Source organism: Diplotaxodon limnothrissa, linkage group LG12, assembly GCF_057381915.1.
Source record: "Diplotaxodon limnothrissa isolate DT_005_m linkage group LG12, D_limnothrissa_male_GT1.1, whole genome shotgun sequence".
In the NCBI taxonomy this organism is placed as follows: Eukaryota; Metazoa; Chordata; class Actinopteri; order Cichliformes; family Cichlidae; genus Diplotaxodon; species Diplotaxodon limnothrissa.
Window position 1 is genome coordinate 27708412 of NC_140607.1, and position 15439 is coordinate 27723850.

General features: G+C 38.4%; 1 protein-coding gene across 1 annotated transcript; it reads left to right on the plus strand.

Annotated features, from left to right (window-relative positions):
• Positions 1 to 2097: 2097 nt before the first annotated feature.
• On the plus strand, positions 2098 to 7218 carry cdo1 (cysteine dioxygenase, type I). The gene is made up of 5 exons (XM_085367418.1): positions 2098 to 2359; positions 3652 to 3729; positions 4412 to 4569; positions 5089 to 5258; positions 6246 to 7218. Exons 1-5 carry the CDS (start codon positions 2190 to 2192, stop codon positions 6273 to 6275), a joined length of 606 nt encoding a protein of 201 aa, XP_085223544.1. The 5' UTR covers positions 2098 to 2189; the 3' UTR covers positions 6276 to 7218.
• Positions 7219 to 15439: the final 8221 nt, after the last annotated feature.

The window sequence follows — 15439 nt, forward strand, 5'->3', positions numbered from 1 at the left end:
AAAGAAAAATCAAGGTGTTGCAACAGACCACTGAAGGTACAGACCTCAACTTGGCTGAAATGCTGTGACAGGAGAGCTGTGCATAAGCAAGTGTCTGCAAACCTCAATGAACTGAAGCAACATTGTAAAGAAGCTTGGCCAAAATTCCTCTACAACAATGTGGGAGACTGACAGTCATACAGAAAACAATTCCTTCAAGTTATTGCTGCCAAAGGAGCTTCTCGAAGCTACTGAATTCTGGAGTGTTTTTGGGGTTTTTTGCAGGGTTTTGGGGGGGCTTTTTCCTCAATGTGGGCAGCTCCACCTGGGTAATCAAGATTCAAAGTTTCAGCCACAAGGTGGAGCAAAACTTCATTTTACAATGCTGATGTGGCAGCTCAGAGGAAAACTTGGCACATTGTGATGCAAAGAAAGTTCTCCACTCTTGGTTCTAGTAAACACGAACATGATGCTTCCTCAGACAGGTTGGATTTTCCTCTAAAGTACAGATATGTGTTGAATGACAGAAAACAAATGCAGAGTATTCCTGCTGGAAAAACCTGAGCTCAGCCATGGATTTAGACTCTAATCTGAAGTCAAAGTAAATAAATAAAACAAATGATAACAATTAAGTTTTGTGATAAAATTAAAAAAACAACAACAACAATTACATAGATTTATGTAAGTTATGTATGAAAAATGTAAAAACTGTCTTTTTCATCTCCATTTGAGCATGACATGGTGACCAAACTTAGCTCTCTAGTATCTTTTTATCTTTTATATTTTAATCAGTCACTGCACTGTACAAACTATTTATTCATTTATTTATTTCCCGTATTGACACACACTTTTGTCACACTTTATTTTTGAGACAAGCATGTGGAGGACTGGAAAAGAATCACCTGTGTGGAATGTGTTACGTGTCTTAAGAAAAATGTGCATTAAGGTGGGACTCACTGATAAACAGCTGCTAGAACACAGTGTGAAGATGTTGGCAATCTCATCCAAAATATTTCTCTGACTGGTTCTCTTTGTCTCTATTTGAAAGGAAAAATTTCACAGACAAGAAAATGAAAGCATTTAATCTTTTTGATCTCCAGATTATGTCACATTTTATGATCACAAAGGTGCATAGATTTGAATCAACCTTTATTTCCACTTATGCTGACAATCAGCTGGTTATGTTTGTTTATGAGTCTCCCATCATAACATATCCTGCTCTGGTACTTTTCCACCAGTGATAACCTACACCCAGGAAAGAAAAAACCCCAGTCCGTGCTCATTGCACAATCTGTAATTAAGTATTCACCCATTTTTTTTCCCAAATAGATAACAGCTACTTAAGTTGCCTTCTTGAATTAATTATTTTATTTTATTTTTATTTTTATTACTGGATTGCATTTATTAAAGGATTTTCTTTTTCTTCTTCTCTTTGCATAGTTTATAATTTACATATATAAAAACTTGTTGTAGCTTTTTTATTTTTAAAAAAGCAAGCATTTTTTCAGTACACCTCTACAGTATTAATCTAATGACTTCGTGAAACTAAATCACTTCATGCAACTAAATCAAAGCTAAGCTAAAGACAAACACTATTAAAATATACAGTAATATATGCAGACACACATTTTATGTCTCCCATAACATGACTGCTGCCAATCAAACGTTTTTCCCACGTTTTCTCCTCCATCCTGATTCAGTTCTGCAACAAATGGATCAATTCAGAGGAGAGCGCCCACAAAAAGAGGGGAGAAAGGCCATTACTAGAGGAATGTCTCGGTGGGAGAAGAAAAGGAGACAGAAAGACACAAGAGGTGTCTGTGTTTTGACAACGTGGTGGAGCCGGCCTCAGAGAGGATTAGTCCAAGTTGTTAAAGTGTGAGATTAACGGATATCTTAGTCAGAACATACAAAAACATAAAATTCACCTCTATAAAGTAAGTGTGGTGAAAATACAACCCCGTGTTTCTGTAACTTTCCAGCGAGAGAATATTCAAAATTTCAATTGGACTGTTAGATGTGGGCGTTCACCATTTTCCGTAATGGTACAGTCCGTCTCCAGCTCCCCCCCCCCCAAAAAAAAAAAAATTTGCGGCGCCGGCCTATAAAAACTAAAGGACTGTGCAAACTAGAAAGTCTTCACCACCTGAAGTTTTAACTGAAGCGACATACCTGAGAGAGAAAAAAAAACTCTCCTCTTCAGCACAGCGATGGAGCAAACCGAGGTGGTCAAACCAGAAACCCTGGACGACTTGATAAAAATCCTGCACAGCATTTTCGAGAGTGACTGCATCAATGTTGAGGAGGTTCAGAATTTAATGGAGTCATATGAGAGCAATCCTCAGGAGTGGATGAAGTATGCAAAATTTGACCAATACAGGTAAAATATTCGTGTTTCTGTTTGTTTTGGGGGTTTTCAACACCTACCCACCCAGATATTCCTCATCTATGCTGTTGTCCTTTGGACTTTTGCACCTTGACCTAGTGTCGTGTTGCTTTATCGATATTCAAAATTATATTTACTCTATCATGTTTTTGTTTACCCTAAACATGTGTCATGAGTCCCTTTTCTTTCCTTTTTTAAATTGAAAAGGTACTCTTGAAAAAAAATGCTGTGGCAAACTTCTGCATGCATTTGCTCAGTAGCTAAAATCATTATTTTTTTTGAATGAAAGCGGCTGATTTATTTATTTATTTTCATTTAGGTGACAAAACTGCTGCTCTAAGGTTTTACTTTGAAAAGAAAATTGCTTGGCCTATATTAGTGTGCTTTATTTTGAAAGGTCGTGTTACAATGAGGAGATATGCAAACCAGTTCATTCCTCAGTTCTCTGTTCTATTCAAAACTTTAAAGAGCCCCCCCGTCCCAGTCTTTTGATTAGTGAGGGTTCAATGGAAGGCGGGTGTGTGCCATCCAATCAACACCGAGAACTGATACACACCCGCTGATTTTTGGCAAATGGGACAAGTTTGGTCTCTGCCGGGCAGACTTTCTTTTTCCAGCTTGGTTAAAATTGTTGAGCAATAAATTTCAAACAAAAAGTATAATATTTCATTAAATCTAGTTCAGGAAACAAATTAGTTTTATTGCCTGAACCCTAACCAAAGTGTGACTGAAAATTTTGAATAGTCATTAAAAGAGCGTTTTTGTTTTGTTGTTTGTTTGTTTGTTTGTTAGAAAGTCCTGAAAGCCACTAGTTTCCCAATCTCACAACTGCATCTGCTTGCTAATGTTTGCACACGTTGCAATTGCACAGTCCAGAAAATACAGGCCTAGTAAGAACACAGACACAAAAGTGGAGGGTATGAGGTTTTCTGTATGAGGACTATTGGACAATGATTAAAACTCTTCTGTTTCTTTGTGGGTTCCAGCTGGATGACGTGAAAGCTTCTTGGATTTCCAAAATAAAATTGATTTGTATTAATGTAATGTACAGCTTATTGTGAAAACGTTATTTCAAGTCATTCATCAGTTTTCTGCATTTAAGAAAAGAGAAAAAAAAAGGAATTTAATCACTTGAAAATCAAATATTATATTTTGACAAGACATTTAAATCAAAAAAGCTCCAAACTGCTTGTAAATTCAGCCCTTCACTCCTCTGTAACTGTATAGTTGTGACATAATGCATCATATTTTTCCATGTACATTTGACATATTTCTCATTCCTGCAGATACACAAGGAACTTGGTTGATAAGGGTAATGGGAAGTTCAATCTCATGGTTCTCTGCTGGGGTGAAGGCCACGGCAGGTAAGATATTTGTATCTTTAAAAATAAATAACATCATTATAATTCATATAAAATAATCTGATCAGAAAACTGAATTTGTTTAAACCTTTAATAATAAGATTTCTGTTTCGGGGTTTCAGTCATGTTACAAGCCTATACTCTTAGATACTGTAGGCCACATGGCCATGTTTCTCACTGGCAATTATTGCATTAGTTAATAAAGATAACAAAGTCCAATGTTCTACACACTGACAGATTATGTAAATAGACATTGTTTGATATCTTATGTCCCACTTTGTCAGCAAATGTCACCTGATAATTCCTGGATGTGTTGCAAATCTTTTTATATGATTACGTATTAAAAGATGCAGATCAGCAGCTGTCTTTTTTTCACACAAGAAAAGACTGTTTTATCACATGGCTGTACCAGTACTAGTGTTTTAAAACAGGGACTTGTTAAGTAAGACTGTTCTGGGAATTTCTTGTTTTGTTCTCTTGAACATACATTATTGGTGATATGATATGGGGCATGACTTCTAAACATAGCTGTTCAAAGTATGTTTAGCTCTTGCCGTGAAAACTTAAGATTTGCCTCGTCTTCCCAATTTTTATTTTTATTTTTTAACATCCTCATCATCTTGTCTAATTTTTATGAAGAGAGCAGTGTTGTCATATTCTGACAGTGTTCTTTAACGCTTTGCAGTAGTATCCATGACCACACAGAGTCCCACTGCTTCATGAAGCTCCTGCAGGGTCAGCTGAAGGAGACGCTGTTCGAGTGGCCAGAGAGCAAATCACACGGCGATATGGTCCAAAAGTCACAAAGAATTCTTCAGGAAAACAAGGTTGCTTACATAAATGGTGAGACACCAAACTGTCTGACTATCTTTTTTTTTTTTTTTTAAACCAGAGCTTGTTCTCCAACAGAATTTAGATCTGTGCTGATATCTTGATATCTGTCTATGGAGTCATTTTAACTGGTGCTTCATTTTACTCACATCTTTATTATGCCTATGCAGTGTTCAATACAATAGACCAAACGAACGTATGTGATCATTCGAGATATACTAATGTGAAATTTCCTTGAAACTTAGGCAAGGCTGTTAAATGTGTGGCTTCTCTGTCAGCGTGCAGTAAAACCCAAGTTTCCAACCTCTGCAGTTACATAATGTCTAATTGGTCTCACAGGCAGCTGTAAATTTACAATGAACTTTTTTTTTTTTTTTCCCTTCAAATCCCTGCCTGGCGTGTATGTCCGTGAGGCAAATAGAGCTCTGGTGTCATGTTTCTGCCTTTAACTGTTGTTGAGCCATGTTTTACAGCATTCCAGTGTTACAGGTATGCTGTTTGTTCATACATGTGTACGTGTGTGTGTTTTAGACTCCATTGGTCTGCATCGTGTGGAAAATGTCAGCCACACTGAGTGTGCAGTAAGCTTGCACTTGTACAGTCCCCCTTTCGCGACCTGCCAGACATTTGACCAGCGGACAGGACACAAGAACTCTGTCAAGATGACCTTCTGGAGCAAATATGGAGAAAGGACTCCATTTGTAAGCAGTTTTTTTTTTTTTTTTTTTTTTTTTTTTTTTTTTTTTTTTTTAAATTACTTTAATACACATAGATTGAGTGAAACCTTCCGATTCATGCTTTGACCCCCCCCCCCAGAAAGGCTTGAGTACTGAAACTTAAAACTCACAAAGATGCATTTGTCAGGTGCATAAAATCAAATCTAGTCAGCGTGCATTACAAATTACAATGTAGCTCTGTTACTGTACAGTGGGCACACTGCTTACTCCATTCCCCGCTTCCCCATGTCTCACCCAGCAAAAATACCTTCTAAGCAGGAAATGGGAAGAGCTAATACTTTCTTGCTTTTTTCATTAAGCAGAGCCCATAAAGAATGAAGGCAGCACTCCTTTAAGATTCAAGAATTAGTAGAAAGTTTCCATTTCCTTTCCTTCCTTTACTTTATTGTGCTTCCAAATGCTTCAGCTTTAACAAAAAGTTGCTTGAGTGAACAGAAGAGTTAGGTATTGAACATATAAGAGTGTTAAAGTTCAGACAGACAGAGGGAGAGAATAATCAATAAAGGTCAATTTATTATAAACTAGAATCAGCTCGTCAAGGTCTTCAATAAATTAGTTATTAATAATTACACAAAGGGGGAAAAACAAGACCAATTACACTGTCGGACCTCCGCCTGTTTTGGCCGCCCTGCCAAAGAGCATCAGCCTTATCTTAAATCTACAAGTTGTATAAGCATACCTTGGTCATAACACTGTTAATTAAGTTCATTTGATTGCAACACCAAACATGCAAGATAAGATAAGTATATCTGTGTGAGCACACAGTGAACCTAGCGCGGCATACGTCCATAGTTCTCAACAACTGTTCGAGGCTATTTTACAGACATTACATGTCTCCGTTTAGACCATGACTGTAAACATTCCTGTTTTAGCTTTGCTCAGGACTTGACATAAAGGAAAATGTGACCTTATCTTAGTCTAAAATTGTCTTTCTTCCCAACCCTTTCTTAGGAAACCACAGTTTCGCAAGAGAACAACTAAAGGGCACCAAAAGAGACTCCAGATGATGAAGACATTTGAAGTGACAATGTTATGATATTGAGTCAACGGGAAACTGCTGGTGAAGCGAAAATGTGGACCTATGACTAAGCAACCTATTTAAAAATCAGGAGTTGGCTAGTTCAAAAGGACAACCCAGTAATTAGAATGGCTTTATCACTGCCCAGTGTGAGCTTGGCAAATACTGATGAGCACAGGACGAATGCATGAATAGGCTTGGACATGGATTGAATCTGCCTTTTGTTTGCTGGGCCTGAGGAGACCCTTTTCCAATAACAACATTCCTGTCTATCCATGACCTGTGTAACCACACTGTGACGTTATGGCCAATAGTCAAAGACTAGACCTTTAGATTTTCCTAAATTCTATGTATTTCCAGATTTTTTTTTTTTTTGGGGGGGGGGAGGAGGAGGATCTTAAATCTGGTTTGATCTCAATGATGTACTTTTATAGTTGTATTTACTGTTGATTTACGCCACTGACAATTGTCTTAACACCTGTTGAAAATTGTAATGAAATGTAACATTGTTTGTACAGTCTAACAAGTTGGGTTTTTTTTTTTTTTTTTTTTTTTTTGCATTTGGAAAATTAGTTGTAAAGCTTTAGTGCTGCGTTGTTTTTAAAGTGTCACGCTTGTAATTTATTTGCAGGATCTTACGTACACTGAAAGAGTGTTTAAATCTGCTCTTAAATGTGTTCATATTAAAGGTTTGACCAGGCGAAGTGAAGCGACTACTTTTATTGGCAGAAAATATATTTAGGTTACTTTCTCTCGGGATTTTAGCGTATTGTGATTGTAACTGCATTTGTTTAGTGTTTAACTTCACAGCAAACCACTTATTATAGTGCTGTCAACATGCTAGTTTTCTGATGCAGTAATTGATACATCTGGCCATAACTGAAGTCCATTAAACACCATTATTGTTTGCAGAAAGTTTCAATCTGTTTTGTCTTTATTTTTCATGTTCTGAATTTTCTTCAATGCTTATTGTTATTCATAGAATTTTTTTTTTTTTTTTTTTTAAGCTTAAATTTCGTTGGATAAACCTTTACAATCACTTAAATCGCATCTCTCTAACCAGGTACAGTATTAGTAATGAAACCTGTGGGTCGATAACATTTGGCGCGTTGGCTGGTAATTATAAGCTGCCTGTATGGAAATCTACATTTGGCCAAAGTATATTTGGGGTATTTGTTGCCTTACAAAATTAAAGGTGGGTCTAACTGGGATCTTTTAAAAATCAAACAGAAACCATTTTTAAATATTAACCAATCATGTAACCATGAATAACTTGCTGTCTTGTTAGGGTATTTCAGTCTGTCCTATCATTTGTTGTGTTTGATTTTTGTGTTTTAGGATGCCTTTTGATTTTCTTCTGTTTTAAAGATCCATTTGGGGACGGGCATTGCAGACTAGATTAGGCAATAAATGCTGTGGTGTGTTCCCTGATTCATGTTACATACTTGTCCTTATGTAAAAATGAACAAAACTAAGACAAACTCAGTCACTATACTCACAAATTCTGCCTAGAATTCCACATAGTGTATTTGAGAGACATTATCAAAAGTTTCAGCGTTACAACACCAAAGCAACACAGTGAAGTTTGAATTTCTAACCTTTAATATCTCCTGCTGATGTATTATACACTCACAGGCACTTTATTTGACACATTTTGTCAATACCATGTCAGAGTCCCTATTCTTCATGGTATTAAGTTGAAAAGGTTCCTTGGAGATTGTATTTCATATTCAAATGATCGCATCACACAATTTCTGCAAAATAATCAGCTGCACATAGCAAACCTCCCATTCCACTACATCCTAAAGGTGCACTGTTGGATTAATATTGGTTGTATATGGAGGTCATTTGAGTACAATGAACTCACTGTCATTTTCAAGACACTTGAGATAATCTGACTTTGTGACATATCCTACCGGAAGCAGGCATCAGACAATGGGTACAATGGGTGGTCATGAAGTGATGGCCGTAGTCAGCAACAATACTTTGATTAAACATTAAACCCTCACCACAGGCAACGTGGTGGCATGGTGGTTAGCACTGTTATCTCACAGCAAGAAGGTCCTGAGTTCAATAATACCATCAGGCTGGGATCTTTCTGTGTGGAGTTTGGATGTTCTCCCTGTGTTTTTGTGTGGGCTCTATCCAGGTACTCCGGCTTCCTCCCACATTCCAAAGACATGGAGTTAGTGGGGTTAGGTTAATTGGAAACTCTTAATTGCCCATGAGTGTGAATGGTTGTCTGTCTCTATGTGTTAGCCGTGTGACAGACTGGCGACCTGTCCAGAGTGTACCCTACCTCTTGCCCTAAGACAGCTGGGATAGGCTCCAGCAGCTGCAGCTCACAGAATATTTTCTTTTTTCCCGACCATTCTCTCTAAATCCTTGAGATGGTTGTGCAGGAACAGAGTAGAACTTAGCAGACCGGCAGATTCTGAAATAAAGTTCAAAGTCACTTAAACCACCTTTTTCCCCATGTCTACATGACTTGAGTTGTTGGCATGCCATTGGCTGAGTAGACATCTGAAACAAGCAGTTGGATGGATATAGATAATTTGGTGGCTCTATATACAGAGCGATGCAACACCCGTGCCAACTCACTGATTATATCTTCATAGTCACATAAAAGTACTCCAGCATTATATTTGCAGGTGACAATAGCATGGTACCAGCATGCAAAGAAAGCAAACAGCTGCATTGATGTACACGTTTCTATGTGTACTTTGGTTAGAGGGAAATATTGATTGGCCATTAACTTGACTAGCAAAAACATTTTGGTAAAAGTGCGCTGATAACAATATTAAGGAACCAGAGATCAAGGTCTGCTGCATTTTACTGGCAAGCCAACAAGTGTATTAAGTGTACCACTTGTGAATCAGAAAGATAACATGCTACTGAAAAGTAAAGCGTACGTGCACAGAAACAGCAGGCTTCATCATGTTCCCTGTGTCAGTTTCACATGCCCAGTTAGACTACTGCAGACTATTGCAGTCAATGACCAGATAACACAGTAGGTAATAGTGCACGAGGTAAGTGCACTTTAATCTGTTCCTCTATGTTGCATTTTGGGTGTTCTTTGCACAAACATATGGCTTCTTAGTCTCTGTCCTTTTATTCATTTTTGTACATTGTATAATGTTATTTGTATATAAAAAGATGACAATGAACAGTGTAGTTTCCACAAGATAGGAAAATGAGTCAGTTTACGCAAAGAGGAACAAATGAAATGTTTCCATACTCATATAAAAGTGACAATTTTGGCCAGAAGGTTACATATCCTCATCATGTGCATGAATATCATGGTCATTTTGGGCTTTTAATTATTTCATTGAGCTGTTCTTTTTCCAGGGTACAGCACACATCTTTAACCCTCTGGGGTCCAGGGTATAATTGGCCGTTTTTGACTACTTTTGATTTTACCTCTATATTTCACCTTTAAAATATGTTTTTCTTGCCTTGTTTGGTATCATTATTTTCGGCACAACCTCAAATATCTGAAATTTGAGTTGTTTTTTCATTTTGGTATACTATATTAGCACAGTTGATCTAAATTCAGACAAAAAATTCAAAATCCGAGTAGAAAAAAGTTATATTTTTTTACTGTAAAACCTACAAACATGTTTAACGAATCATTTTCATGACTTGAAATGCAAATAGAAATTGTACATTTCTAAAAATTATGCACAAGTTTTGCAAACAACAAAGTTATACGGTACTATTTACCTAAAAATGCAGCCAAGGCCTCAGGCGTTTTTTATATAACTATTTAAATCTATTTACAGAACAATCAGGTGTGCTGTATCAAATAAGAAGGCACACAAATTATTTGTGCCAGTCCAAAAAATGTAGTTTGTGTTCAGTATAAGACAGAGGAGAACACCAAAGGCCCAAACCCTGCAGGTCTGACAGCAGTTGCATGAGTCCAGTTTTCCGTGTGGGAACAGCGTTTACACTGGAATCTGCCTTTGACGGCTTTTTTAGAGCAAATATGAAATTCAGCAGTATAACTGACACACAATACAAGACAATAACTACACAACAAACTAACTACAGCCTCCAAACACGCTAAACGTCACTAATGTCTCACATATGAAAACTTGCTCTCTCTCTCTCTCTGTCTTCTGCTCGCCCGCTTTCCGTCGCGGGTGTCACTCCTAAAAACTTCCCCCTTCTCCCTAAACAACAAAATGTCACATGTTGCCTTATCCTTTTTTTCGTTTGGCTGACATGGTAAACTCTAACACCAATAGGGAAGGGGTGTTTTTTCTTTTTTCACTCGTAAGCTTAGAGTGTTTGCTAGCGCTGTCTGTAGAAAACGCCGTTTTTACCGTCCTTCCCGCTGTAAACACCACTGTTTTGTTCAGAAAAAAAACATCGGGTGTATTTTTTTTATCATAACTCTGGTTTTACGTGGCCCATCGACACAATTCAAAAACTGGTATATATTTTTAAGTCCGCACTTTCGACCCAAGTTGAAATGGAGACTGTCGTGCTGCACCTTGTAGCTGTGTCGTCTTAAATTTGTCATGTGATGTTGACGCGCCGGCGTGTCCGGCGACCTCAGAGGGTTAATGACTTAAAAAAAAAAGAACTATGTTCAAAAGTTTGAACTCACAATCCACAAGAGTCTAAAGTATACATATGCAGACATGCACTTACTTAAATCCTTTAATAACTGGTGCTAAAAGTTGTACAACACATATTAACTCCACTTTGAATTGACCTCTCATTAATGATCATGACTGGCTACAACTGGTAGTTTCTCTCTTTTCGCATAAAAGCCTTCAAGCTCCACGGAAATTTGCAGCTGACCACATGGACAAGCTAAATATCTTCTGGAGAAAAGTGTAATTGACAAATGAGAGAGATTGGGCTATTTGGCCACAGTGACAATAGGTTTGGATGAGTAAAGTTGAGTCTCCGGGCCAGTCTTGGTAGCCGGGGATCAGTCCACCAGGGCATCCGCTCCTGGCTGCCGCCCGGCTCACAATGCACCCAACCCCTACGGTGCCTCCTGCTGGTGGTGGGCCTGCAGGAAGATGGGCCCATGTCCCTTTTTCGGGCTGGGCCCAGTTGGGCCCTATGAACTAAGGCCTGGCCACCATATGCTCGCCCTCGGGCACCCTCCCTGGGCCTGGCTCCAGGGCTGGGCCCCGGTAAACCTATCCCGGGCAGGGTAAACTGTTCCTCCGGTGATATTCTCACAAGGGTCTTCTGAATCGCTCTTTGTCTGGTCCCTCACCCAGGACCAATTTGGCATGGGAGACCCTACAAGGGGGCAAAAGCCCCCAGACAACATGGCTCCTGAGATCCCTGAAACACACAAACCTTTCCACCACGATGTGGTAGCGATTTGCAGAGGGGACAGTGACCAGAGGTGGTGTATGTTTACCAACTGTCAAGCATGGTGGTGGTAGCATAATGCTCTGGTGTTGTTTGGCTGTCAGTGGTACTGATTAATTGCTGAAGGTGGATGGAACAACGAGGAAGGATGTCTACCTCCAGATTCTTAATCTCAAACCAACAGCTAGACAGTTGAAACATGGAGGCAACTGGGTGTCCCAACAGGACCCAAACAGACATAAAAACTGGCTAACATTAAAATTCTGGTATAGCCTTCCCAAAGCCCAGACTTCAATGTCATTGAAAATGTGTGGTCTATACTTAAAAACTGGGTCTGTGCCAGGAAACCAACCAATTCAGAATTCTAATAACTGTGCCAAGAAGTGTGGTCAAATATGAAACTAGAATCATGCCAGAAGCTTGCTGATGGCTGTCAAAAGCATGTGGTTGAGGTGAAGCTTTCTAAGGGACATTTAACCAAATGCACATGGGGGTTTATCTGTATATTTGAGCCTGTATGGATACTTTTGACCGTGTGTAGAGCAAGGCAAGGCAAGGCAAGGCAAATTTATTTGTATAGCACAATTCAACAACAAGGTGATTCGAGCAGAGAAAATCCAAGATAAATTCAAAGTTGTGCATCCAATTCTTCTGTTTTTAAGTCATTAAGGATGTATGCTGTACAGTCATTCCACACTGGAAAAAGAACAGACTTTTGACCATTGCTGTATACGCTTTTGAAACGTATTTCGTTGACTTTGCTCTCCTCTCTCCAAACAAACGTCATTAGTTGCATTTCTTCACTATTTACCTTTGGAGAGGTAAATCACAGTGTTCTCACAGGAATGTGAGTTTGTTCCAAATAAATGTTCCCAGATTTTCCTATAACAAGTCAACAATGGCCTACAGCCAGTGTTGCATAACAATGAAGCAATCGCTTTGATTATCCCGGCAAGACTCCAGTTTTATATGAGGGCACGATTAGCATGAGTGAGAGTAAAGAAATTGCTCCTATCAAACAAGAACATTGTGAACACAACTTATCTGTTAATATTAGACTATGACACAAATGCTTCATGGACTTAAAAAAACTCTTTATCATTCACATGTTCATGAGAAGACTTGATGTGTCAGCAATTAAGACAACTGGTGCATTTGATACTCGCACAGCATTTATTTATATTCATTTATTTATTTAGATACACTGTTCTACATATTTGTTATGTACCATATTTCAACTGATGATGTGGTGAGTCCCTTTCCTTTCCATTTTGTGGATTTAAACATTTCTGGAAAAAGTGCTGAAAGATAATATCATGTAATTTCCTCAGTGTACATGTTGATCTTGGATGATATTTTTGGCCCAGACAGAAGACAGTTTGGCACCTTGTAGTAAAAATGTTCTGCAGAAATATTTGGAAGTGTGTCAGTTCTTGTTGTGGTGTTTTTTTTTGTTAGGTAAGTTTTGATACAGAGTCTCCACCTTGGATTGTTCTCTGTGTTCCCACATTCTCACCACTTAAATATTGCAGTGTTGGAGCAGCTGCAGTTGTGGGGAAGCCATAAACCTTAAAGACAGGTTTCACATTGTTTTTGTTTTTTTTAACCAACTACTAGCGCTGAGATTGAAAATGCAGAGAATAGGAGTGTGTCCTATGATAATAACAGCGATAACAATAAGCCAGGCTTCTAAAACTTTCTAGCACACCAGAAGAAACTGAAAAGCTAATTTACTTATCGAAGCGGCCTCTGTACATTGATAGTGAAACACTCATTCACAAATATGTTGCACTGTACACTTGGCAGCCCAGTTTTTATTACAGAGTCATAAAATATGTTTTCTCTGCATTGTCAGGCCTTTTAGGTCATCACTTTATGTAAATATTAAAGTCCACATTTGGTCGTTTATATTTTTCTTTCATGTTCTAGGCTTTACTGTATAAAGTCATGTATCTTGATGCCAGAAAGATGTTTCATATTTATTTGGTGAAAGTGAAATTTCTTGCTAAAAACTGACTGCTCAATATTTTGTGTGCCTATGTGTAAACATGTTGCCTGCATTGTAATTAAACCAAGACTGGCCTTCAATTGAAGAAACTTGTATCTTGTATCCACTAGCTACTTTATCTGTCTATACACAGTACTGTGTCTTGACTCACTCCTTATTTCTTTGTATTTTTGTAGGAAAATGGGAAAAAAGGTGCAGCAATTATTTTTAAACATATGCAAATATAGAATAAAGCACATAAGGCAAAAACAGTTAACAATACTAATAAACTTGAAAGTCCACCTTTCTTCGGCAACACAGCCTGAGCTCTCTTAGGCCAGCTTTCTTGTCATTTCTTTAAGTAGTCTTCCGGAAAAGTTCTCCAGACTTCTTGAAGGACATTCAAAGTTCTTCTTTGGATGTTGGCTGCTTTTTGTTCCATTGTCCATCAACATGGTTCCACACTGCTTCATTGATGTTGAGGTCCGGCTTCATCCCGACGTTTTGTCACGTCCCGCGGCATTCCTGAGGAACACGAAAGGTGACCTTCCTCGTTCTAATGGTATGCGCCGGGTTATGGATGAAATCCAGTGGAATAACGCTCCTGCAGTAGTAGACATTGCAGCCACGTATTCCAGCCCTAAACCTAACCTTCTCCCTAACCCTAACCTTATTCCTAACCTTAACCAGCAGTTTAATGATGTGAAATAGTGTTTTCGGAAGAGTTTTTAAAAAAAAAAAATGAACGAGCATGTGTAGATTGAGTCCAAAGGGTTGTCATATTTCCTAATTTTTCCGATGTCGTCATTTAGTAATGTGTTGGGTGGCCGAAAATGTAATATGTTGACAATTTGTCACCTAGCATAGAATGTTAGGCTTTGGGATGAGAATGTGTTGGCACGGCCAATCCATGTGTTTTTCTAGGTATGGTTTGACAGCATTGAGAGTATGTTGTGGACCACTGCCATACTGAAAAGAAAAACAAAACAAAACAATGTCATTCGGATGCTTTTCAGATTGAATGGTGGAACAAAATCTAACCATACTTTTCTGAGTTAACGATTCCACAAAGTTTGACAAGATCCCTAACATCACTGGCTGAAATATAGCCTCAAACTATGACAAACCCACCACCATATTTTACACATGGCTGTAGTCGCTGAATCTGATAGCATTGTGTTGGTGTTGCTCCTGGAGCAAAAAAACTAATCACATTGTAGTGTTGTCATAGTTTTGCAATATTTGAGTCACACCATACACCAAACCGTAACCCTAACCACAATCACATCTTAATCCCCAACCTAGCACGTTTTTCCCGGACTCGACATTAGCAAGTTGTTGTTTTTTTCTTTCCGGAAAGTATGACATAACAGTGTGATTGGTCAGTTGCAATGTTGACCTTGGACAAACATTGGCTGTATCCCAATTCAGGGTCTGCAGCCTTAAAGGCTGCATTTTTTACATCACAGCGACCCTACGAAGGCTGTCCCAATTCAAAGGCTGCTCGAAATGCAGCCCTCAAATGTGTCCTTCATTTCCCTGAATTTTAAGGCTGTGACGGTGAACGAATCGTTCAATACTCGAGAATCTCTTTACTGACTCGTGAATCATGATTCACAAGCGCATCTGACTCACTGACTCAAACTAGCAAACTAATTTCATTAGTAGAAATATATGTAGCTTATAATTAAAATTGTAGGGGAAAAAAACCCAACAGCCAGTTTATTACCAAAACCATTCCTGCTCTGAACTGGAAGAAAAAACCCTGAGTAGAAGCTCACATCAAGACAATAGCTC